Source organism: Falco cherrug, chromosome 2 (assembly GCF_023634085.1).
Source record: "Falco cherrug isolate bFalChe1 chromosome 2, bFalChe1.pri, whole genome shotgun sequence".
Lineage (NCBI taxonomy): Eukaryota > Metazoa > Chordata > Aves > Falconiformes > Falconidae > Falco > Falco cherrug.
Genome location: NC_073698.1, coordinates 65196659 through 65223144, shown reverse-complemented (window position 1 = coordinate 65223144; position 26486 = coordinate 65196659). Strand labels below are relative to the sequence as shown.

The 26486-nt window shown below is 45.0% G+C and overlaps 1 protein-coding gene across 4 annotated transcripts in view; it reads left to right on the top strand.

Annotated features, from left to right (window-relative positions):
- The window catches only part of ADPRHL1 (ADP-ribosylhydrolase like 1), a 38224-nt gene extending 16291 nt beyond the window's left edge, over nt 1–21933 (top strand). For 3 of the 4 annotated variants that reach the window (XM_055702577.1, XM_055702576.1, XM_055702578.1), the window contains 5 exons: nt 973–1113; nt 4177–4304; nt 7905–8037; nt 9142–9295; nt 15154–21933. In XM_055702577.1, coding sequence (XP_055558552.1) covers nt 973–1113; nt 4177–4304; nt 7905–8037; nt 9142–9295; nt 15154–19927 — 5330 coding nt within the window. In that variant the 3' untranslated portion in view covers nt 19928–21933. Of the gene's footprint in view, nt 1–972; nt 1114–4176; nt 4305–7904; nt 8038–9141; nt 9983–15153 lie in introns of those variants that run through there. The other variant, XM_005438830.4, reaches the window with a different exon arrangement.
- Nucleotides 21934–26486: the final 4553 nt, after the last annotated feature.

The following is a 26486-nucleotide window of genomic DNA, read 5'->3' as shown; positions in this document are numbered from 1 at the left end:
AGATTCTGGGTTAGATGTGCCTTGGGCCTGGAGCAGTATCGCAGGTCTTATGGCAGAGAGAATTAGTAATAGTCTCATCTGGACTTCTAACCTCCTAAAATAATTTGGGTTTACCTTTAGCAAAACGCACAAAGTTCATGCTTACCTTACTACCTCTGCGCACGAGTGAGCGCTTTTGTACCCATGCACTGAGAGATGCACACGCGTCAATACTTCGCTCACCTGGGGCTTGTTTAAATGACTGAGTTGTTTGCTTAAGTTTCTTTTGCACGTTGCACGGGGTTGGTTTTGTTGCCTTTGACGGAATACCATGAGCACAAAAAAAGACAAGAAATGAGCCCCTCTGTTTCTGATATCATGGAAGTGTTCAGCGCCCATCAACAGCAAGTTCATCTTAAGTATATTCATTTCCAAAGTGGAAGACGCAGCTAGGCAGGCGACAGCATGTCTTGGACAATTGCTTCTTTGGAACATGGGCTTGTCCCCTTAGAGGAAAGAAGCAATTGTCCAAGTAGGACATGGACTTGTCCCTTTAGAGTAAAATGAGCCAGAAGTAGTGTTAGATCTAACAACCACAGCCCTTGGGCTGGATGAATCTGTAAGTGACGTGGTATAGCTTGTAATTGAATCACTTTGCGCAAGTCAGTTATTTCAATCAGAAGATTTTTGGTATCACATTAGTGGATTATGTTTATTTTTGAATGCTACCTCAATTTCTGTCATATCACACCACAGAGAACAGAGGCTCCCTTCTATGTAAAGTAAGTTGTAACCCAATGGGCACCACATGTTAGCCAAGGATCTCAACATGCCACGAGCCAGCCTGCAAACGGGCAGGGATAGGTCATATACATTCATTAATCTTACCCAACAGCCATGAGGCATTCCACTAATGATTTTACAAAGGACATGACAAGGATGGTACAAGCACAGACCGTGCATTAATTAATCATTTCTACCAATGAATTCCAGGCTTTCTAGGGTCCCTATGCACAGCTCTCTTTGTGGCATATGCAATACAAGGGAAACCCCTTGCGCAGTGGGGAAGAGAGATGATGAAGGTTGTGCCGATGGCTGAAGAATACTGCAAGAAGACCATTCGCCACATGGCAGGTAATGTGTCTGAATCAAAAGAGTTATTTTTCTTAAAATTATGTTTGCTAGAAAGACACCAAAGAGACATCGCTCCCCAGTCTGTCCATTTTGCTGCTTTCCCCACTCTCCCATCTCCACAGGCTGCCCTTCTGCTTTCTCTGCTCAGACTGTCAGCTCTTCACAGGTGGTACCACCTTCTTCTACTGTCTGTTAGTTGCCTGGTATACTAGTGGCAAAAATACGAAGAGAAATAGCAATGATAATGCCCTACTGCACAGTTTTATTTTTAGGAAGTCTTCAAAGATTGCTGGGCAGGGGGGAGGGAGGAAATGATATTTAGCAGGTTATTAGGCAAACTAACTGCTGAGATATGAATTATTCATCTCCCTTCCATCAGTTAGCACCATCTAATATTTTCCATAAGAAAACCCACTGATGTTCTTCATTTTGCCTGGAAAAGTTCACCTGCAGATACCACCTGACCAAGAGTTAGCTTTTGACCACAAATCCAGATTTGACTTGTTGCTTTTCTGAACCAATATTAAAATACAACCTGTTGTATCCTTGTTTTAAAACAACTGAGCATAGCACAACTACTGAACTTGACATTGCTACTTTACTAAAGTATGTGATCTTCACGGCAAAGGTATTTTAATCCCCTCTTGCCAGGGAGTGAGGCATTTGCAACGGTGAGACCTGCCATGGACAGACAAGTGTTGTTACATTAAACAATCGAGGAAAGAGGTTTTCCTGTTAATCTCAAGGGGCAGCTGTTGAGAAAGATTGAATTCAATGGAAACCTTTCCTTGAGAGCACTCAGAAATGAAGATTTACCCAGGAAGGAAAGCTGCTGCTTTAAAATCTGAAAGGAACACCAGGGAGCCTTTCTGAAAGACCCCGCATTTTCGTCTGTGCCTCATGGTGCACCAGGATTTTTTTAGCCGAGACCTATGAGGAGCAGGTGCAGGATTAGCGTGAGCGAGCTCCTCTCTGAGTGGCTTTGCAGCAGGTCCCTGTCACTCCACCCGAGCAGGACCCCTCAGCATGGAGGTATGCATGTTGGACTCCTGAGGCACGCTCTCCGGCTAGTGCCCATATTGTTGAGCTTCATCCTATTTTGGTAGTGGGAAAAATCTCCTGCATTAAGGTTAAGCTACTTGGCTGGTGAGATGCACTGCAAAGACACCCTGCCAGAGCCTTCCAGTTTTAGAAAACTCTTTTTTAGCTGCATTATCCCCCACGAAGAACAAACACAGCGTTCAGTTGCAGAGGGCTTGATTCAACACACCACTCCAATACTCAGTTGCAATCACTTCCCAGGTAGTCCTGTGGGCCTAAATGTGACCATCGTCTCAGGCTGGGCTCAAGGGATTTCTGACCATGCTACAGGTGGCCCATGCAACACAGATCTCCTGCAGCTGCTTTATCCCTTTGTTTCTGAACCTGTGCGTTGGAATAATCACACTTCCTTGCTTGTTGAGGCACTTCATAGCAAACATTTGGTTTTGATGCATTCATCGCTTATGGTTGTGAGTGAAGTAGGGGAAGAAAAAAAAAAGAAAGAAACCTGTCAGGTCACCTGCATTTCTAAAAGCAGTCTTGCAACCAGCTGCTGGAGTGGGTGCTGGTAGTTCACTTCAACTGCCAACATTTTCTTCATGTGACTTTTTTTTTCCCCTCAAGATGCTCTCTTGGCCTGATGGCTGTGAGTGCACTTTCACTCTGTTTTCTAACCCCCACCCTAGTTTTTTAGGGTTCTAGTGAATGGCTTCCTTGTGATCAGGCAAAACTGGGGCATGGACTCAGAAGAAGGGCAGCTGGGCATTCACCCGCATAGAGGGCATGTGGCTGAAGGCTCATCCCTGTCTGGGGCTGGGGAGCCAGCAGCCTTGGGAGACTATCAGGTCCTACAAGGCAGCTTGGATTTTTTTGCAAGGAGTTGAACTGCTTTAAAGATTTTAATTGCCAAAGAGGCAATTTAGGCAAATAAGCAAAATCAGATTACGTCCTTCAGAGAAATTGGCTGTGTGCATGCTCCTCAGCCACTTGCAGCACACAACGGAGTGACCAAGCAGGACAGAGCCAGGGAAAAAATGGCAATGCTCAGTTTTATTTTAAACTGTACACCAGCAGTCCCATACTGAATTGCTAGTTTGCCTTGGCACACTTAGCCGCCCGGTCCATGTCACTGCTTTCTAATTCCATATCCCCATGGGCTTCCCAGGCCAGGTTTCACTCAGGCCTCGTTTCTGCAGACGGGTGCATGTGTGTGTGCTTAACAGGTCGGGGTGACTTACACACCTTTATAATCTTTTATAAAAAGGTTGAGCCAGAGCATTGGTTTGAGAATAAACTGAATTTCATAAGATTATTTACACGCACAGTGTTAAGCGTGATTAGAGATACTCTTCCAATAGTGACAGAAAAAGGCGAAAGACCTATGGTTATTAAAAAAGGCTTATTTCTGTGGGCACAGATAGCAGATGTGTGTGCTGTTTATCCCTTCTACTACATTTGATAGGTATTATAATATATGCAAATGGAAAATTTGGCCTTTCCTATCTGCCTTTTCCTGAAAGATCACATAGAAACTCTGTGAAAACAGAACAGAAATACTGGAGAAATTACGTGATTAAAAAGTGATAACTGAGGCAGGAGGCAATTTGCATTTAGGACATGTAAGCATTTTCAGATATTCTTTACTCATAAGAAAGGAATATAAAAATTGGCATAATATTGATTTTTTTTCTCTTTTTGTTGACTCTTACCTTTTCTTTGGATCATTTCTCAGTAAGTTCTCTAAAAATCTCATATTGATGTATCTTAATGTAATTTTAATACACCATAAAAATACCACAAGACTGAAAATATTCCCTTCGTTCACATCTTCTGTTTCCAGTTAGATGTCCCACTCCATATTAAAATGCATACTTAGTACCTAAGCCTGCTTAATGTACATTACTGTAAAATACCTAGGGTTCTGGGTCAGTCGATACTGTAATTTTCTTTAACATGTATTGAAGTAAAACTGAAAAGATTGCCAAGATGAAATACTTCATCATTAATTTCTTTTGTATTCAGAATATCAGGAGCACTGGTTTTATTTTGAAGCCAAGTGGCAGTTTTATTTGGAGGAGAGAGAAATCAATGAGGAAAATCAGAATAAACCTGTCTTTCCAGACAACTACGACGCAGAGGAGAGAGAAAAGGTAACTGGAATTTCAGGAAGCGCTCGGAAAGCCTTTAAACCCAGAGAGGTATTTTCAAAGAGACACACCAGGATTTTTCAGCTGTTCCCAGTGCCAGAGTAGTCAGGAAGTCTTTCTTTTTCTTCAAGCAAGAAAAAACAACTCCCATTCTTGGCCCTGGTATGTGTTAGCGTAAGAAAGCAGTTGTCACCAGTCCTGGGGTTGCTGCAATGGGAGGAAACATGGCAGAGAGGCCGACTGAATGTCACATGTATTGACACCCAGAGCAGGCACAAAACGTAAGCCACAGCTATTTGAGGGTGGAGAGGGCAAACATGTCACTGGATGGATCCTAATGGAGCTGTGGCCCAAGTCCCACAGAAATCCCCCTGGATACTAGGAGCTGGACTTAGTCATGGTCCTCTGAACAGACGACAGCCATCCTACACAATTCTCTGCCAAGGCAGGCTGTGCCCAGACTAGTTTTAAGTGTCTCAAGAGATGGTGTTTCACCACGTCCCATGGGATACTACTTTATAGCATACATGATCTTTCCTTTGCCTCATCAATTCTGGTTATATTTTCTTAACTCAAGAGAAAGAATGTGTCTTCTTCCCTGGTGTTCACAGCTTTCTGATATGTGCTGGCACCTCTCAAAACTCTCCACTTAGCAGCTAAGCAATGAGTCTGTGATTCTTGTCACCCTTTCCCATAAATCAATCCTTTTTCCAGACTATTAAAACAGTTCTATTCTGAGAAGTCAATTAGTATATTTTTAGGTGCTTATCTATGCAGTGAAAGGTGCCAATGGAAGATAGATTGACTGTGGATAATAAGAAATTGCTCACTCTAAACATAAAGAATAAATCCCCTTCCAGGTTTATTTATTAATTCAGTGCCATGAATTCACTACCAGCTTTTTGTTCCTTCCAGTTCTACCAGAGTCTTAGCTTTAGGAGAAACTAAAATAGTATTTCCCCATGATCATTTCAAGAGAGAACTGCATGAATTCCTAACGCAGAAACAAAATTTACTTTCACCACCCCAGCCCAACTAATTTAGCCTATTGAGCTATTTATTTTGATGCACAACAAAGGTAAATGTTGCTTGACCCTCAAACTCCACCGCCAGCCAGAGATCACAGCCTGACAAAAGTCCAGAGACTTAATATGCTTGTAAGCTGAGCATGTTAATAGCCATGGAAAGAATAAATGAGGAGAAGGTCACCATCCTGCCTGCCTTTTTCCCAGGAGTGTTTTCCTTTGCATTCCCTCCAAACTAGCAGGCCACTTGTGTCTGGAGGTATAGCTGATCGCCTTTCTGCAGGCCATTACTAAAGCACCAATATCTGGCACCACTCTTGCCAGCAGGTCACTGTACACATGTTCCTGCTTGACCATGTGCGCCTTTTCGCAGGCATGTACCAGCTTAGGAGCTGTGAAAGTGAAGCCTTCAAATGTGGCTTGGATTGATCCAAGTACATCACAAGGGCAATTTCCCTCTCTAAAAGAAATGACACCTCAAAATTCTAAGCAGCAATGGTCACATTCTCTATAAGCAGGTATACAGCTTAAATTTGGAGAAAACTAGAAAAAAGGCAAATTACTCCTTCTTGAATGGATAAATACAAGATGAGCCAATGTAGGATAAATCATTTTTCAGTGGTACATGTTTGGAACATACTAGATACACAGTCAGCTGGCAGACATTGCTCTGCACTTGAGGTCAGCCTTGCTTCTGCAAATAAATCTGTCACCCTGCTCACTTTCCCATGCTGGACACGGTGTGTGACCCAGGCCAATTAGACTCTGAGGAGCTCATCCCCTTAAGATGGAGTTGCTTAAACCAGCACTGTGCAAGGACCCAAAAAGGGGTGGAAAAGGAAAAGGAAAGATGGAAAGGGAGTGCTAGCCAGTAGTGGGTCAGCTCCTGGAGGGTGAGGAAGTCAGAGGCAGCTGTGATTACTGACTGCAGGGGTTTGCAGCGAGGAGAGGACCTGTGAATTACCTCCAGGGCTTGGCAGCAGCTCAGTGCCTTCAGCAGGAAGGAGTGGGTATTGACACTCCAGTCCACGCACTCTGTGATACGGGTCCTTGCCCACCCACCCTAGGGAAGCTGGGCTGGTGCCACACGACAGGGCTGCGAAGTTTGAGAAGGGCTGCCTTGGTGCAGTTAAGTCCCCCCAGGCTCGGCCACGAGGACATCTATCCCTAATGTAAAGTTGTTTCAGCCAGGTGGGATGACATCAGACGTGTGCAGAAGCGTATGGGGTCTTAAGGGCTAAATGCAGGAACACTTGAGCCTCCTGCCTGCGCACCCAGAATAGCACCTCCACGCTTAGTCCTCTTGCCTTTGGTAGTATTACACATGGGCCAGTACTGCTCCACCAGCTTCTGAGCTGCAGCAAGAAGGCTGGAAAGTTTGCATGTGTCAGAGGACAGGATAAAGACAGAAATACTTTATAGATGGGGAAAAAAAAAAACCCACAACCAAAAACAACCGACCAACCAAACAAACAAAAACCCCGACAGCAGCAGAGTAAAGCTGCAGTCCAACTCTGCTTTGTTTGATGTATATGCACATAAACCACAATCACGTGTGTAATGGCTGAGGGTAACGTGAACAGATATAAAGGTAAACCCTGCATATGGGTTGCAGAAACCAAGAGCCAGCCAAGCAGCAACAAGTGGATCTAATGTAATGAAACTTAAAGTTCAGGAAACAAAGCTGCCCATTTCCTTTAAAGGGAGGTACTATTTTACTGTAAATTTATCAGCGTTGATTTAATTTGGGGATTTGGGGCAGGAAAAAGTGAGTTCTGGAGCTACCTCTTCTAGAGAAAATCTGGTTTTCCTCTGCAAACCTCTCTGTGGGTTTGGGTTTTTTTTCTTCTTTCTCCTCCTGAGGAAGAAACTTTTCTTACATTTGCAAAGTATTTTCCCTTTTATTTAACAAATACTTGTAGAAGAGGAGGGAAAAGTCTTGTCAAGAAAAATTCAGAGAAGGGGCTTAAGATAACATAGTCTGAAATTGAGCCCCTAAAGAAATAACTGAATTGGAACTTTTCCACCCTCCATGTAAAACTTGGCTAATTGAAACATTTGCAAATGTGTGACAAGGGGAGTTGAGAATATTTCCAAGAGGCAGGAAAAGGACCGACAAAGTAAGTCCTTACCAACCCGAGTTTTTTAAATAATAAGATATTTCAAAGGTGTGAACTTGGAATCTATGTCACCTACTTTTTGGCCTTCTGGGCTTGCTTAAATTGAGCCAGCTTCATGGCCAGCCAAGAGCTTGGTGCGTTAAGCTGGGGTGCAGGCTTACACCTGCACCTCGGGCACCACCCGTGCTGCGGTAGCTGCGGCCGTGCTGTCTCACCCTGTGCCGCAGGCAGCGGTGTGGGCAATGCGGGCAGTGCGGGCAGTGCGGGCAATGCTGGCAGTGCAGGCAATGTGGGCAATGCGGGCAATGTGGGCAACAAGGGCAATGCGGCTGCCTACTGCCTTTTCCCCGCGAGGTGAGCTATTGCCACCCAGCAGGGCAGAAGTCACCCTGGCACAGCCGTGTGCCTCCCGCCCCCATTGTCAATGCCCTACCTTGATGCCACCGTCTCTCCCACAGACGTACAGGAGATGGAGCTCCGAAGGCCGGGGGGGCAGACGAGGCCACGATGCCCCCATGATTGCTTACGATGCCTTGCTGGGCTGCGGCGGGGACTGGACGGAGCTCTGCAACCGCTCCATGTTCCACGGAGGTGAGGCCCGCCCTGCGCCTCCCATGCTCTGCACCCTTGCCAAGGGTGGGAGAGAGTCCTCCTGGCTGTCGGCTGCTGCTGTTGGCCGATCTTCCACGTTGCCTGTTGTATCTGTGCCCCTGGTTTTACCCACCAAACAAACCCCCTTCTTGTAGCAGCAGCTGCCGCACAAGCCATTTACGGTGCTTTTCAAATGCTATTCCATCCAAGTCTCATGGTTTCGCCAGAGGTGCACAAGGAGTAAATCCAGCATGGCTTTGTAAAGGGCTGGCATCTTCCCCCACCAAAATGTTAGTCCCTCAGGTAAAGGAACCTCTTAGCTGCACATAGCAAAACCAAGTAAGGGAGAAAAATAATACAGTGCCCAACCAGTGCCAGGCAGATGAAACCTAGCACTTTAAAGCACACAATTTATTACTTCTACAGCTTCGCAAGAGATAACTCTCTCACTGGCAGCTGCATCCTGCTGGGCTTTCCAGAGGGCCAGCGTAGCTGGGGGGAAAGGACCCCAGCCCCAAATCACTCCCTCCCTCCCAGCCTGGCATGGGCCCTTTGCAAAGCTGCTGGGTTGCTCACTCGCCCCAACACAGCGGTGAGAGCTCACAGCCCCTCACCGCAGAGCCCAGCAGGCACGAGCCCGCGGGCACTGCATGGAGCATCAGTGCTGCTCACCATGGCTGGAGGCTTTAAAGCACGTGCAGTGCCACACTGTGCTGTGAGGAAGGAAGAGACACTCCAGTCCAGGACATTTTCTGTGTAGCAGGGAGCCCTGCAACTACTTTCCCCTCCTTTATTCCTAATGGTGGCTAGCTGCTCACAAAAGCTGCTGTGTTGGAGTGAATTTTCCCCACACTGTAGAAGCTCCTAGCCCAGGAGCACATGCTGCAGAGGCATCATCACGTGCTTGCCTTGCTCCCTTCCCTGGGCATCCTCACCTGTGCTACCGGAGGCAGTACGTGGGGTGGTGCAAGCCATTGGGACCGACTCACCGTGCCACCACCATGCCCCCGCAGCAGTTTTGTATTTCCACCTCTGTGCAGCACAGGTTTGGTTCTGTATGTGCTGGTGACACTGAGACCATTGCAATTGTGCTTAAACCTGCAGGAGAAAGTGCAGCGACTGGGTCCATTGCCGGCTGCCTCTACGGCTTGGTTTATGGCCTGAGCAAGGTCCCCAGAGGCTTGTACCAGGACCTGGAACAAAGGGAGAGGCTCGAGTACTTGGGCGAGAATCTTTACCGGCTATCCATGGAGGAAAAGTAAAGCGGCTTCTGCCATTTTCTCTTTCTATAAAGACTATATCAAACGCTGTAGATAACTGACCGACATCCATAGCGAAGGAATTAGTCGAGAGTTAGTAGGTGAAGATAGCTGAATTATTCAGGACTGATATTTATGGTCTTTGTGGTTTTTTTACAGATGTAGTGATTTCTGAGTATAAAGAGTGCTGCTCAAACCAGTGAGACAATCTCAAATGGAAAAAAATAAATGAAACCTCTTTTGACTGATTTCAGTCTAACTTGCTATAATACCACTTCCTAAGCAGCTGTGACCAGCAATCACACATATGAAATTAATTTTCAGAACTAATGCTTTCCTGCAAAACTAATGGTAGGAGCCACTTATGGGGATATTCTCTGTATATTTGACAATCCTTTCACCACTGTGTTCCTCCTTCTTCTCAAATCTAATGTGTCTGTGACACTTGTAAACCTAATGTCTCACGGATTAGCTTTTAATAAACCACTGAACTCCACACCAGTTCTGTGGTGCAAGGTATTGTTACAATTGAAGCTTCCAGAAAAGGAAAACCCAACACTAAAAATACTCCCAAGGAACAGCAAAGCTTCAGTGTGTCTAAAATTTCTGAATTATGCTTTTACTCTTCTTCAGTCTTCAGAACAAAAGGGGTTTTTTTAAATATAACTGGCTGAAATGTTTGTAAATAAATTAATCTTACACTATTTCCTAAGCATCATTCTTTATTTTTAGATTGAGCAGATTACATGTTGCTGTATCAGTATCAGAAATTTTGGCCGAGGTCTTCAAGCAGTTGTAATAGGTCAGCAGTCAGGCTGTGATACATTCCACAAGTCTGAGCACCACAAAAACCTCAAGAAGAAGAGTTACAACTGCTTTACCTTTTTCCTCTTTCCTCTTTCCTTTTTCCTTTTTTTTTTCCTTTTTCCTTTATTCCCATTTTTCCTCTTTCTTGCCTTACTTTGCCTTGCCTTGCCTCACATGTCCTCTCCAACTTCTTCAACTTCTTCTTTTCCCTTTCCTTTTCTTCTTTCTTTCTTTTTCTTTCTTTTTATTTTTTCTTTTTCTTTTCCTTCTTTTTTTTTCATTTTTCTTATCCTTTTCCTTTTTCTTTTTTCTTTTTTTTATTTTTCTTCTCTTATTTTCCATTTCCCTTTCCATTTTCTTTTTTTTTCATTTTCCTTTTTCCCCTTTTCCTTTTTTTCCCCAATGTTTTACTTTTATTTTTCAAGAAAACCAACAAATTATGATTCACTTAAAAGTTCCTGCAAAGTAAATAGTAAACCCCGGTGAAGGAGATTCTGATGCCCCTACAGCAGCACGGGCACAAATCTGGAATCCTCAATGAAATGACACAGAAGAAGTGAGCGCAGAATCTGTCCCTGGTGTTTAAACTTATGTTTTACCTCAGAAGTTCAGAAACTGAGGTCTACATAGCACTTTCCAATCTCCACTTTGAGTAAGTGCCTAATGGTGTTGGTTTCTCCTGTCCTCCTCCAGCTGCTGAACTGTGTTTTAAAAAGATAGCTAAAAATACATAAGTACTTTCCTACTCCTTTTTCCATGTAAGCAATTGCTGGAATTGTCATTGGGATGTTATGTGGCAGAAAGAGGAGCAGGTGATGCCTGTCATTATGATTAGCAGCCTGCATGACAATATCCGTATGAAAATGTTTTCTGTACTATGAGCTGTTGTTTTAGCATGTTTTCTCTTGGCAGCTTTGCAAGGTGCTTTCATGTTTGCTTCAGAGATATGTGGGGGGGGGAAAAGGAGCATTTGGTCAGTAGCTTTTGATTTAAGAGAATATCAAGACTTTATAAAAACATTCCTTCTAGTTTAGGATGCCTCTAGCATACCTGTAATAAATTCAGCAGTAGAGAAGAGAGAAGAACATATCCTGCATAAGGTAGGATTTTTCTCTAGTATTTTGGCTTTTCTTCTTCCCTTAGAAAAAAATAATCACAAAAAAAGTTGAAGAGCATTCATAACTGTTCCCACTTTACCTTCAATCCAGGCTGGGGAGGACCAAGTTTTGTTTCAGACAAGTGAGAGAAACTAATTTAAAAGGTGGTTCCCAAAGACTGAACCTATAAAGCATCATTTCTGCAGCTGTTAAGGCAAGCGGCGTGTTGGCCACCATTTCACTGAAAACACTATGAAGGCCTGTGCATCCGTCCGAGCAGGCAGAGCCAATCCCGGTTGCCTTCCTTATCTAGGGGCAGGTCGTTGGACCAAACACCACGGCAGAGCTGGGCAGTGACGGAATGCCCAGGGACGAGGGGGCCTACGGGATGCAGCACCTCACACGCTCCAGCTTGTGGCCATTTCCCCAGAGTCAACCAAGAGCAATCCATTGATCTCTGGCAGCTTCTATGAGTTGGACAGTGGTTTCCAATATGTTTTCCTGTCTTTTGATGAAGTCTCTGTAGTGCTGCCTTCTCCTGCCCCTGCCCCTGCCCTGAGTGCTGCCCACACAGTAGCTAGTTCTTCAGGCTGCCAGGGCGTGCAGAATGGTGGTTGGATATTTCACATGTAATTCAGAGTGGAGGGACAGGGCCTTCTTTTCTCCACATCGGAGACTAATCCAGAAGCTCCAGCAGCCGTATGCTTTTAGCAGACACCACAGGATGCCACCACACCACACTGCTGAGCAGCCTCCAGACCCCTGGCTGAGTGGAAAGGCTGGATGCGGTGGTGCAGGAGGGTGCATACAGGGCGGTGGGACAGTGCCAGCTCCTGTCCCTCTGCCGTGGCACGTCAGCTTTCCTCTGCTCCACAACACAGTGGTGTCTGCTGCAGAGGTTTCCCTGGAGCAGGCCAGCCAGCGGGATAGGGTTGCACTGCTACCTGTTAGCATATCAGGCTGTTGCCACTCTGATGCTGCCATGCTAAGTGTCAAAGAACAAATAACTAAGCTGCCTGTGTTATGCATCTTAATTATTCGTGGGCCAAGAAGACAGGAAACTTTTGAAGGTGGCCTTGTCTCCTCTGGAGGTCCAACTGGTCTGTCCTCCAGACACTGAAAACCATGCAGCAGCACTTCCAGAAACCAGCAGCACATTGAGGCACCATCACGCACATTAGAAGCAATAAAAACCAGTGTCTCCATGGGAGGAGAGGAGTGAGGAGGCTGAAGTCCACATTAGGCCATTTCACAGCATCAGGGAGGAACCCAAGTATCTGCCTTGTCATCTGGCAGATCCCTCCTTGTACACGGGGGATACCTGCCTAGTTCCTGCTGGCCATAGGTGGGAGTAGAGTTGGCTATCCGTAGTTGATATAGAGGTTACTATAATTCATTGATAGGTCACATAGTTTAAGAACAGCAGGATGCCAGTTGGGAAAAGATGGTGAAGAAATATTAGGGATGGTGTCTTGGTCTGTTGAAAATGGTGGTCATGCTCCCAGACCTGAGAAATCCTTTGATTTCACCCTCCTTCCCTGAGAGGGAGGCATGGTGTTTTCCAAACATTGGGACAACACAGACTCATCACTACCCACATTTTTTGTGGTGGTCACAGAATTCAGTGTCATTGTACCACAGCCCTTGCACAGAATGTATTTCAGATTTAGACAGTCATGATGCTGGTTTGCAGGTGAGGTCATCTTGGAAGACCTGCACATGCCCTGAATAGGTGCCATAGCTGTTTGATCATTTTCTGCTGCTTGCTGGTAAATATGGATCAAATACTCAACCTGTGCAACATGTCTTGGTACTTTAGGCAATGCAGTACTCCCACAAATGCTCTATTTCAGATGGCATCCTGCAAGAACACTCCAGCATAGAAAAGGAGAATCCTGAACAGGGCTCACCAGTAATACATTTTAATGAAGCTGTTCGAATTTTGTAGCTCATAAGTGACTAATGACTGTGAATATTCCTTGCAGAGAGGGTCTGATCTTCATCCCTTCACAATCAATAGTGGTTTGGCTGTGCTGACCTCACTGAAAGCAGGACTAATCTATATTTTACTGTAGCCATTTACTATATCCAAAGTAGCCCAGGAGGGAGAGGTAAGCAGGGCATCTGGTTCCACTGCTGTGTTGAGAGATCAGAGATAACCTAAATCACGCTGGCTGATGGCCCCACATGTGTTTCTGAATGCACCAGGCACTTCTTAGGGGGGAGACAAGTGGTCTTCTGCCATGGCAAGCTTTCAGTCCAAATATCAGCAGACTGGCTATAGAAAAGAGAGTGAAGCAGGATACTTTTAGACAATTATACCGTGAATTCTGTTTTTTTCTTTATTTTGAAAATTCTCATAGTTGTGACAAATGGGGATCTTGGTGTAACATGGGAGCCTTGCCTCTTTAGCTGTGGTCAGTTCAGTAAAGGAAAGGCTGGGTGTTGCCCCATTATGCACGTGAGAGCATGCACCTGTGCTATGCTGAAATGTGGTTATTCCCAATAAAAACCTTTGAAGTATTGTTTGTCACATTAGACACGGGCCAGTTGTCATGCTTTTTTCTTTTATTGGCCTTTAAAAATATCTACAAAGTCATTATAAATAGACCTTCTCCCATTCAAGATGGCAACTTCATCCCACTGCTGAGGGATGTAATTTTCAACATGTGCGTTTGAAATGCAGCCAAGTGAAATCCAAATTTTACGACTTGACTGGACAAGAACTAGCCCCCCACTTTGCAGTCTCCATAATATCGCAGGGGGACAGGCAGGTCCAGTCTCTTCCCGAGTCCATGGGGTGCCAGCTGCTGGGGCACAGCTGGGCCTTCCGCACCTTTCGAGCCTGACACTCCCTAAAGCATGAGCCTCTTTGCAGCCTTTCTGCATTTTCTACATGTGGGCTTAATTTAAAGAATTTTTTATTCCACTTCTGCTCATAAAAATTAATCCCCTCCCGGTATGCCGGCTGCATTCTGCACATGAAGCTATTTCACTGCACAGTGAAGTAACCTTGCAGCTTTTCATGGTGTCAGACAGCTGACACCTCTTGCCTTTCCCTCTCCTAGCCCCAGCTATTGTTATTGACTGTAGGCTCCCGCTTTTGTGCTGGGTTTAGTATTTAGTTCAGTAACTGATCCACAGCAATTAAAGCATTGCCTAAATCCCCAGCTGTCCAAGCGTCTGATTCTTCAAACTCAAGTGTAGGTCCAACGTATCAGCCTTCTTCCTCCAGATTAAAGGGTGTTGTTGTCAAGGGACATTGCCAGTGTGGCTGTTGTGATGTTACCCTTCACAAAGCAGATTTAAGAGCATAGTCCTGATGTGGGGTTTCAGAAAACAAATAATCCAAATCCTGTGGTGTTTTTTTTTTAAGTCTGGAGAGGTACCTACTGACTTTTAACCTGTGCCAATAGCAAAAACTATCAGCTGCACATTTGTGCTCCTCAGCCTTGAAATTTGGTTTTAATGGTTTGACTCTGTTTTTGTAACCCAGAGGCAGAACTATGTTTTCCTGCTAACTGCGTTCTCATCAGTTTTATCTTTGCCTATGCTTTACCTAGCAGGAAAGGAAAACACCTTCCTTGTTGCCCTCTCATTAGGACACGGTGATATTAAATGAGTGAGGAGTGGCCCAGAGGAGATGTGGTCACCCCGACGAGCGTTGCTTGCCCACCAAAGCGCTTCCACTGCCCACAAAGCGCAGAAGACAGAGCCGGCAGTGCCATATGGGACCATGCGAAGCCCTGCGCGCTCCTGCTACACCATGCCTCACGAAGCTTGTAAAGCACTTTGCATGCTTTTTAACAGGCCACTAACAACAACTCTCTTGAGAAGTTATAAACTGGAGTATTTTTTTCCATTTTACGCGCGGCAGCATGCTATTAAAGCAAAGTTAAGAGGTAGCAGCAATGTTGATGATTGAAAGAACATTCATGTTTTCTCTTGTGCAGCACAAAAAGCACACGCTTTTGTGGAGATAATAAGGTGCTGGTAGACCCTTTGGTGCTGAAGAAGAAGCTCAATAGGATGGCAACAGAGCAAGGGGCCTTTGCTGTTCTCAGCAGCCTGCTGCTGTACGTCACCGAGCTCGCAGCTGGCGACCCACAGCTCAGCAGCAAGAGGACAAAATGGGCGGAAGGTAAAGAAAACAAGGTGAGTTGTAACAAGCCATGTCCAGATCCAAACAGGGGACAGCATCCCACCCGGTTTCAGCTCTTGCGGTCCAGGTTTCTAAACAACAATCGCGAGCCATACACCAAGAAAAGAAGAGAAGTCGGCAAACTGGTCATTAAGGAGAAGCTGTGGGTGAGCAGGGCTGGTAACAAGCTGGACAGAAGCAGAGACAGGAAAGGAGATGGAAAAGCAGTGGAGGAGGATGCAGACACGGTGCCCAGCGAGAGGGCCAGGTGGAGTGGGAAAAACACGGTGAAGAGCATCCTGAAGAAATTTTTAGCTGCCGAAGAAAAAGAAGCCAAGGAGAAGTCTGCCATCTGGAAGAAGAAAGAGGCAAAGAGTGGTTTGCCCAAAATAGTCAACAGGAGTTCGGTCCTGTCCATACTGAAGGAGCAGTTTGAACGAAACGCTCTCTGCTCAGCTGCAGAGGTGAAAGCGCCGGTCTTGCGTAAAGCTGAGAAAAAGACAAAAATCTTCCCAAAGAGAAAAACTATTCGTAAGCCAGAGGTCAGAGTGCTGCGCACGGCAGCGATGACAACCACAGGCATAAACAGCCCAGAGTCCCAATATTTAGTGTGCTCCACAGTCCCGGTGCCCAAACTCAGCATTGCTACCGAAATTAACCATCCTTGGAGCTGGTCAAAAAATAATGCTGCAAAGCAGCCTTTCAGTCATGACACACCACTGAAGGAAAAGGGGGGATCCAACAAAGAACCTGGTAAGAACAAAACACTGGCAAATGCAGCACAGGACAGGGAGGACAAGGAAGAGTTACTGGTGGCACCTGAGGCCATATCTGATGTAAAGGACCGTGCTGAAGCTAAAGTAGATTCCACAAAGCAAGCACCCAACTTTAATCCTAATCTAGACAGCTCTTCTTCTACCTGTAAAAACAAAGCTCCTGCAGACAGCATTCTTGCCTTGTCTGATCATAGTCTAGACTGCAACAGGCATAACATGACAGCTGGGCCTGATACATCTTCACTGTTGTGGATTACCAATGCTGGGCAACATGTTAAGGAAGACAACCCACCTTCTAACTTGCCTTACTCTAGCACAGCTGAAGGAGCCCATGAGCGAAGTCCTCAGGATACTGAAACAGGTGAGATTCCTGAAATAACTATGTATGTATACAGTTCAGAGGAAGCTGACACAGAGCTCACAGAGCCAGAAAAAGATATTTTGTTTGCAGGCCAAAAATTTTTTCCAGAGCAGAAAGCACTGGAAAACACCCTGCCATTTCATTCTCCAGGAGTTCAAGCAGCTTGTGAAGTTGAGCCTCTAATGGAAGATCGACAGCTAACTGCCCTAATGCCAGCTTCTGGCAAAAGGCCACCAATAGTCCAAAAAAAGATACCAGGTTTAAGAGGCAGATGTTCTGAGGAAGCCAAAGAAGGAGCGAAATATCACAGTGAAGACAAAATATCCTCTACTTCTGGCAAAAAAGATAGCGATGTCCCAACTAAAAAGGAAGAAGAAAATAAAACACCCAACAGCCAAATGCAAAATGAATCCAAAACCAAGCAGCCACAGCCTCCTCAAATGCTCAGCCCACAAAATAACTTTGTTAATTCCAATGCAGACATAGCACATCCAGATGCAAATCAGACCAAATCCACTCTCTCCTCAAATGAGAGCCAGGAGCAGAAGCCTGGTGCTGCAGAAGAAGAGCACATCTCTTCTCATTTGGAAAAGACACAATGCCCTCTGCCAGGTGACTTTGTGAAGCAGAGTTCCTATGTAGCAGAAGATTATTTTGGGAAGGACAAATTAAGTTCATCAAATGAAGCAATGAATCATGCAAACAATCGGGCCCTGCACAGGAGTACCTTGACAGACCTGGAGACCTGCCACAAACCATTCAAATCTTTCATTCAGCGTGAAGAGGCCACTGCAGATGAGATGCCCTGGCCTGACTCTGAGGTAGGGCAGTCACCCTCCTCAGCCCCTCTGCCAACACAAATGAGTGGGATTGCAGGACAAAGAATCCATCACACTCTTGGAAATACCCCAGCCCTTCCACCTATTGATCTGGTGAGACAGGGAGCTAGTGATCTGGGGGATGAGCATGGCTCTGAGAAGCATCCACTACCCTCTTCAGATGAGTTGACAAACTGTGGGAATGATACAATGGTGGAGAAGGAAACTACGTGTGATTTGAAGAACCAAGTGCTGTCCCCAAATCATGCAACTGAAAATGAAACCTCTGCAGCTGAAGAGACAAATACATGTCAGGGATTTGAGAACTGTCTTTCACTTTCAACCAAGAAGCCAGGAAAACATGAAAATAAAACCGCGCTAGCAAGAAAGCCCCTATTACTTTTGAAGAAGAACCGAACACCAACTTCAGATGACACCATGAAGCAAGGAAGTGATATGCTGGAAAAGAACCTGTTTCCTTTATCAACTGAATTGGTCTCAGACCAGAAGAAGCATGCAAAAGGTAGAAATAAGGTTTCCATACATACAAAGGATAAGCTTGTGTCATCAGATGACAATGGGAAGCGTGAGAGTGATAGGATAGAGACAGATGAGAGAGAGGAGAGAAATGTCTTGCATAAATCTGAGGAGGAACAACTATTCACACCAAGGGATACAGTGTATCATAGTAATAACTCCTCAAATGAGAAGAATGCTCATAGGCCTCAGACATCCCAGTTACCTTCATCAGAGCGTGATACTAACAGTGAAGGACTGAAAAATACTGGGCAGAGTTTGAAGCATCTAACACCTTCAAGAGATTCTGTGAAACATGGCCATGATACGACAGTAGATGAAGATATCTGCTGCAATAATGGGGAACACCACTTGTCCTCATCAAATGAACCAATGAAACATGCAAATGACATTGCAGGGGAAAAAAACGTCAAGTCAAACTTCAAGAATTATTCTATGCCACCAAAAAATACATCAAAGCAGGACAATAATGAGGAGGAGAATACCCCTCGTAATTTGAAAAATGAACCAGTGCAACATAAAAAGAGTCATGAAGGAGGGAAGAATACTTTGTGTGATCCTAAAAATCAAATTCCATTATCAAATCAATCTGTGAAGCAAGACAAGAAATTGTCTCCTCTAGAGACACAGAAACAGACGTCTCCTCTAGAGACACAGAAGTCACCAGGTGACTTTGTAAAGCCTGAAACTAAGCCGGTTGAAAAAAAGACTAAACATACCTCTGAGAAGCTCCAGTCACCTTCAAACAAAGTGCTGAAGCCTCAAAAAAGAAGTTCTTCAGGAGAGAGGAAGCAAAAGACACCAGCAGCAGAGGATATCAAGCCACCTGAAACAAAGGCAGTAAAAGAGGATAATGAGCACCAGCATTCTGGGAAGTACCAGCTACCTCCTTCAAGAAAATCAGCAAAGCCTGAGGAAAACAATCCAAGGGGAGACAAGCAGCAAACGAGATTTGAAGATTTTACCATGCCTGATGCGAATGCTGCAAAAGAGAAGGACAAATTTCCAAGTTCCAGGAAGTACCGATCAGTATCGTCAGAAACATTGGTTAAGCCTCAAGAAAATGACACTCCAGAGCAAAAGCAACAAACATCAGCTTCTGCAGGTTTTAAGAAGCTTGGTACTAATACTGTAAAACAAAAAGGTGGAGATCCAAATTCCAGGAAGTCACCTTCTTCAAGCAAAGTGCTGAAGCCCCAAGAAAAAAATACTTCAGGAGACAGAAAGCAAAAGACACCAGCAGCAGAAGACATCAGGTCACCTGAAACAAAGGCTGTAAAAGAGAATGATAAATACCAGGGTTCTGGGAACCATCAGGTACCTCCTTCCAGGAAATCATCAAAGGCTGAGAAAAATCCTCCAGGAAAAGAAAAACAACAAACTGTATCTGAAAGTTTTACAAAGCCTGATGCAAGTGCTGTAAAAGATCAAAGCAAAGATCCAGGTTCTGGGATGCGCCAGTCCCCATCTTCAAATTCACTGGTGAAGCCTCAAGAAGAGAACACCACAGCCAAAACTAAGCAATTGCCACCACCACCTGATGAAAAAACAACTTATAAAACTGGTAGTCCGGAAAATAAGAGTGAATCTGAGAGAAGAAAGAAATATCAGCTACGCTTTTCAGGTCAATCAGAGAAGCACAGCAATGACGGCTCAGGAAAGGAAGGCCCTGTGGGCAAGTTCAAGAGCTACCAAGCTCCCTTGCCAAGTGATGGCACAAATTGTAAAAGCAATACCAACCCAAAAGAGAGCAGTTTTCTTACCGAAGAGAAGTTCCCCAAATCATCCTCATTTCATGTTGCAGCAAAAGATGAGGAAAATCCTGCTGGAAATAGAAAAAAACAGCCTGGATTGAAGAAGTACCAAACGCTCTCATCAAAGAATTTGGTGAGGCGTGAGAAAGATATTGATGAAAGGGAGGGGAGCTGGCAGGCAGCTGGCAAAACAAGTGAGAAAAAAGCAGAACTGGAGGACTGCTCTAAAGCAGCGCCACTCTCGAAATACACAGTAGAAAGCTACAGTGAAAGACCCTTAGATTCATCTTTCAAACCACTGATCATTAGAGTAACCGACACGTTTAAACATCAGAGCTAAAAAATATGGCTACAGCTTAGGCAAGAACTTACAACTGGTCATGGCACCAGTTCTCTTGATCTTTCTTTTTTCCCTCACTCTCCAGGGCATTATATTATCATTTTTTAATCACAAGGACATTGATGTGCATCTATCTGAGCTGGGCTTTTTTCTTTCTTAAACTTTAGCCTGAAGACATGAATTAAATTAATCACTGCAAGTGAATTAGCTAATCACTGAATTAATCATCAGTTTATAAATTAAATATGAGAAGGGTTTTGAGATCAGCGTGAATTCAGCCCTGCTCCAGACTCTCCCTGCTAACTAATGGGTTTTGTTTGTAACAAAGACGACTGTTCAGGGTGAATTCTATTTGTATTTACTTATTCTAATGAAACTCTGCTAGTACTTCTTCCAGGAATGGTGGTAGGCAGTGTCAGCTTTAATTATGTCAAAACCCACTTATTCTAAACTCTGCCTTTTCACAGATTAGCAGGAACTGTTGATTTATTGCTGCACTGAGTGACACTTAGCAAAAGTAGTGAGGGAAGGAGGGGAATGCTTCATTTATCTGCAGAAAAAACCTCAAAGGACATTGATGCTACAAGAGGATTTACCATGAATGCAAATGTTCAGCCTCATTAATATTAATATTGGAAAAATAGTGATTTAACCTCCTCCGAAGCTATTTGCACTTTGGCCATACACTGTATGCATTATTGCTGTAAAGATACAGCATTTCAAGGGGTTCTTAATTACTGCAGATGCAACAAGTGTAAGAGCTCAGAAAAGCTCGAAGCTGAAAGGCCCTGAGGACCTCTCCTGAGGACAATGTAAGCCAGAGAGACTCAACACTTTGCCAGGGCAATTCAGCTCTTCCTGGGACATCTGTCCCACTCCAAAGCCTGGGGCACACAGACAGGAGGCAGGTGCCACAGCTCACATTAAAAGTCTTAGGAAGCGTTTGTTCTACAACTCAACGTGCAATGGAGCAGTAAGAAGCAGCCGGTGTCAATGAACCCTACTAATGGGACAGGATTTTTTGTGTTTACAGTAATAGCTGCTTCTGCGCAAAGTTTGTGTGTGATGAATGTTGTTTTGGAGAAGTGAGGGCAGGATTGCCACCTTGGGTGCCGTAGCAAAGCTGTGTCAGGCAGAGGAATCTTACAGTACCACTGTCCCGTATGTCACTTAAGCTTAGCGTTGTAACCATGTGTTCAGGTTAAAACTTACTGTGGAGGAACCCTAAAGGCATATTCTAAGGTCCCACCTTCAGAAAGCTGCAGAGCTATCCAGAAAGAGAGAGGATTTGCACAAGCGAGATCCTGCTCCCCCATGGCAGTGACCTGCCTTCGATTTTTACGACGCTTTCCAAGACTTCACTCTGTGCAGCCTGGGGCTGACCATTCCTCCAGCCCAGGCTGGCAGAACGCCCTGACCCACTGCCAGCGAGGGGACAGGGAGAAGAACAGGCTGGCAGCAAGCTGAGATCAAACCCGTCTGCCAGCACAATGCGCGTGAGTCACATACGTGACAACTGGGCTGGCCCTGACGGTGACGCTGCCAGGAGGAAAAGGGGACATGAACATCATGTCCCCTGACCACTGAAAAGGCTTAGAGTTAGACTTCTTTCCCTTCACAACATGTCAAGAATTTGGCTTTCTGGCATCCAGAGGCTCACAAAATCAAAATCACGTTTGTATTTCACACCAGTCCTCAAAACAGAGGCCCAGCAGAATTTATTGGAGATGGAAGACTGCCCTTCTGTGCAGAGGTGTGCAGAAATGCAGAGGTGCACTTCACCCACTGAGCTTTTATGAGCTGGCAACCATAAAGCCCACTTTGTACTAAACCTAAACCATAATTTACTTTTTATTGTCCATGATTTCATTACCCATTTGAGAAAGTTCCTTACAACATAGAGCGTTTGCACCAGACTTGAATAGTAAATGCTCTATTAGCTGGCTTCTCCTGCCAGCACAGGAGAGGCCATTTTAATTATTCTTTTTCTAATCTTTTAAAAGACATTTACGGGGGGGGGGGGGGGGGGGGGGGGGGCGGGGCTTGCCCCTTATTCACACCTGGAAATCACTACCCTCTAAAACTTAAAGGACTTCTTCTGTCTGCCAGAAAGTTACCCAAGTGTTAGGCAGGTACCCTCCAGGAGAGCCAGTCAGCGGGCACCGGGAGACCCTCAGCTGTTCCAGTTTACACCGCAATGTCTATTTTTCTCAACAGAGATAAAGCACCAGGAGGCTAAAACACAGCACCCTGTGTTCAGGACAATTCCCGAAGTCATCCTGTGGGGATTAACTTTTAGGTTGCTGCATGCCTTAATCTCCCTGGTAAAATGTAAATCACCTATCCAAGTCAATTGGCCATTCCTCCCTGAAGTGCACTTAAAATGTGACAGAGATTTGCACTGAATGCATCCTTAAGGGTAATGCCTCACTTAAGGAAATCACTTCATTTCAGGAGTTAACACAATTAATCCCTCAGGAAGGAGAGAGCAAGGCCTTACAAATTCCTGTGGTGATGGCTGGAAGAGCAGTAGAAACTCGGTGTGTCTTGCAGTCAACAGTCCAAAACAAGCCACCCCAGACCATGCTGACAGGAAATTTAGCACTGGTGATAAGCAAAGAAATGCCAGAAATGGGTATTTCCAAAAGAACTGGAGTTTAAGGAGTGGTACGTGTATCAATGTCAGCCGTGCCAGGTGTGCAAATGGCCAGGCTTGAACCCTGATGAGACCCTTGCCTGAGGGAGACACACAACAGAAAACAGTGTCATTCCCAGTCTCCAGGAGTCTTTCCCAGCCTCCTTCACACTAGGAGGAGAGGCCTCGTGGCTCTGCTTTCCATTAAGCACATCCCCCACCCTGTGACCGGAGAGGCAGTGAAGGGAGCCTTCCTGGGCTGCTACCTCACTTTGTCTGACCTAACAGCAGATCTTTTTGGTGCTCCTGCCAGCACATCTCTCGGCTTTCGTGGTTTTGCACAACAGGTGTAGTTTTGTACCGTTCTGTTCCTTCACCATGCTCCAGGTCTCTGCATTACTAAAATGCATCTCTCAAGGTCACTGAAGGCATTAGGTCCTTCGCAAGCACTAAACGCAGCAGGAAATTTTTTTTGCCAGTTTTAGTAATGCCTCCTTAAAGCCCTGGCTAGCTGTAGATACAGACAGATAACCAAAACCAGGCCAGGCACAAGGAAAAGAAAGAAAGAACAAAGCCCAGGTAGACAAGGTTTTTCAAGGTTACCCCTCTGTGGTGACATCATTTAAAATCTCAGATTCTTATGGAATTAGACTCCCACAGAGATTTTTTTTTAAGGGGATTGGGCACAATGAATGACCATGTAATTTCCCTGGCAATGGCCCATTGCTCTGGATTTTCCAAAGTGTAGCTTTCCAGGAGTTTTTGGAAGCCCAAATAAAAGAGGTGTTTAAAGAGCCCAAACTAGGGTACCTAAAAGGTTCCCAGCTGAAAAAGCAGGTCTGAGAGGAGTTCAGTGGTTAGTGGTGGCGCAGAGATCAGGACAAGCAGAGAATCCAGGCAGGCTTCCAGTAGCAGTCATCAGTGAAGTCTGTCAGATTTTTTATGTCCTCTCTAATTAGAAGATAGTAAAATCTCCCCTAGTCACTTCACATCAGCAGCACACCTCTCAGGTAAGCTCAGTAATATGGGAATCACCAAGGGATTGGTTTGGGATGATTTGGATAGCCAAGCCTGGACCTGAACAAACTGCACACCAGTACGGCAGGTAGCACAGCCCCCTTTCCCACTGTCGAACACACGCCCATCATCTCCAGCAGCCCCATTCGTTCTCCCACATTTCTGACTGAAGGACTAACCTCTCTGCCTTTGGTCCCCAAACTCAGCACAAGGTCAATGGCCCTCTGGATGTGCCCTGCTCTCCCTCCATCTTCTACAGCAACACATCCCTTGACTGAGGTGCTCGGGGCTGAGTGGGACAAATCCAGGCCTCAGAACCCCAGCTTTGTACAGAGACCACCACTTTCTCCAGAAGTTTCATGAAGTGAATGTGATGCCCATATTTCTGGGGTTTCAGGCGCTGAGAGAGCTCAGAGAGTCCAGGGGAAGATCTGAGAGCTCCCTCCCCCCCCCGCCAGCTCAGGAAGGGCTGCTAAGCCATGCTGGATGAGTATTGTCTCCACGAGACTAATGAAATGTTCCCAATTTTTTTTTTTTTAAATTGAAAGAGGGGATATAAAGCATAAAGAGCCCAAGCCCTGAGAAGTTCTAGCTAGTGGAAGTACTCAGGCCAGTGCTATACCATGAGGCACGACCAGTCCACATCGAAGGTGGGAAATGTGTCACTGCTTTTCTCCAGACCTCAAAATTGGGGAAAAACCGTTGTCCCGGTAGCGCTGTCGAATTCCAAATTGTTCAAATGAAACCAAAAATTAATGAATGCACACTTCTAGCTCTGAACTGTGAAATAACTTAGTATTTATCAACATCTTCTAGTGCTGTTTCTCAGACAATCTTTAACACACTACACATGACAAAAAAAGAGACCAAGACCTTAAGCTGTATGATTTGCCTCAGGTTTTTTCCCCCTTTGTATTTTTTTGGATGTCAATGGAGCTGGTAATGGAAAAAAGCACTAAAGAGAATAGAAGATACCTCACATTAAAATGCAGCTTCTTCCTCCCATTTTAACTTTCTCGTTCCCACCTGCAGCCAGCAGATCCCAGCACACAGGGGTTATTCAGCGCTTCGGTGAAGCATCCCTCCCAGCCCCGAGATGCCAGAGGAAAGCTCTGGGCTGATGGCAGTAGGAACGCTCCACCTAATGGCTGAATTTTAAAGCAGGTTGCAAGCAAGCGCTGACGAAAGCGGAGGGAAAGTAGGGACAGCGGTGGGAATAGCAGGGAGATGTAGGCAACCATTTCTTATCTTGTTCCTGTGCCGCTAAGGACTGCATGCCATCCAAAAGGAGGTTGTCTGTGTGACCAGAGAAACCCGACAAGTAACAGCTAGGTATCCTTAAGGATTTTGGGGTGAGGAGTTCCTCTGGAACGCTAAAGTAAATTGGCTGGTACCTGAAAAATCAGCACAGGGTATTATCAGCTATTAGCAGAAACGATTTTAACTACTTCCCTCACTATTTGGTTTCCAAAATGCATCATCTCCTCTAATCTTTATTTCTCCTTTTCATTTCCATGAGCATCTTTTCATAAAATGAAACATTTTCCACTCTTTGATGAGAACTTTCAACACAGGAAAAAAAAAGTCTTGCTGGGTATCTGCTTTCCTGCCAGCTAAAAGACTTTTTGTATACTGAATAGCCGAAGAATCAGCAGGTCAATATTTTACCTCTTATGACCCAAAGGACCTGAAACCATTTTGGGAATTGCTACACACCTCCTGTTATTGTACTTGGTTTGTCCTTAATGTGCCTTCAGTTGCTTGTACTCGACTGAGCTGCAGAAGCAAGAACAGCTTTGTAAGATGGTGGCATTGTCACTTGGCAAGGCAGCACTACAGCAGGCTCTCAGTGGTGCATGCCACACAACAGCACAAATGTGCTGCCAGAGGGAAAATTTCCTGAGAAGATAAAACCGTAGAAATCTATATCACACTGAACTGGTTATCCTCACAAAGCCATCAAATAGCTGTTACAGCATATATTTTAAAAAATAGTTAGTGACTCCAGATATCCAACATGGGACACTTCATCAAAGGGTCTGATTTTTGGGGGAAGGGCTCAGCACCTGCTTTCTGAAAATTAAGCTTCTTTCATAAGATGCCTCATGTTAGGCAACCAAAGCCCCTTCTAAAAAAAAACCAACGCAGATTTCTGAAATACAGGAGAGTTCACAGATACCTACTTGCCTCTACATCTGAAAAACAAGACTGTGAACAAAAGAATTGGCGTGCAGGGACTGGCCAGCTTGCTGCAGCCCTGTGCGTGAATGCAGCCAGTGCAGGTTGCTTTTACCACAAGGAATTGCAACCACTTTGTGCAGACCACGCACTTTCTTAGCCTGCACCATGGCACTTGCTAAGCTGGTCACTCTGGCCCTTGCAGGGAAGTGAGAGTTTTTATACGGTTGAGAGACAGCCTAAAAAGAAGGTGAGTCCTTCCCATCATGATTCCCATGATCAAAGAAAGAAAACTCTTGGACACTGTAGAGCCAGTCCATCCTTACTAAGAAATAGCTGTGTTTAGTCAAGCTAAACCATCAGAATGAAATTCTTGTCAAGCTGACACCATCAGAATGAAATTCTTGTCACCCTTGGGATTCGTACCAATGCAATGGACCACCCAAAGGCAGCTCTGGATTGCTAGCTGCTGTTACTGAGATCTTACATTCTTCTGAAGAATGGGAACAGTGCTGGCAGCAGTGATCCAAGCACCCAAATAAGCACCCACCAAATGCATCTCAGCTCTAACTGTCTCCAGGCTCCAGGAAACTTATCACAGAAGAATAGAAGTCCCCAAAAGACATCTTCTTTATTAACTCATTTAAATTACACCCACCATGTAACAAAAAAGTCTGTACCATTGTCATATCATACAGATTTCTTAATAAAACTGTTTTCTTTCTTAGA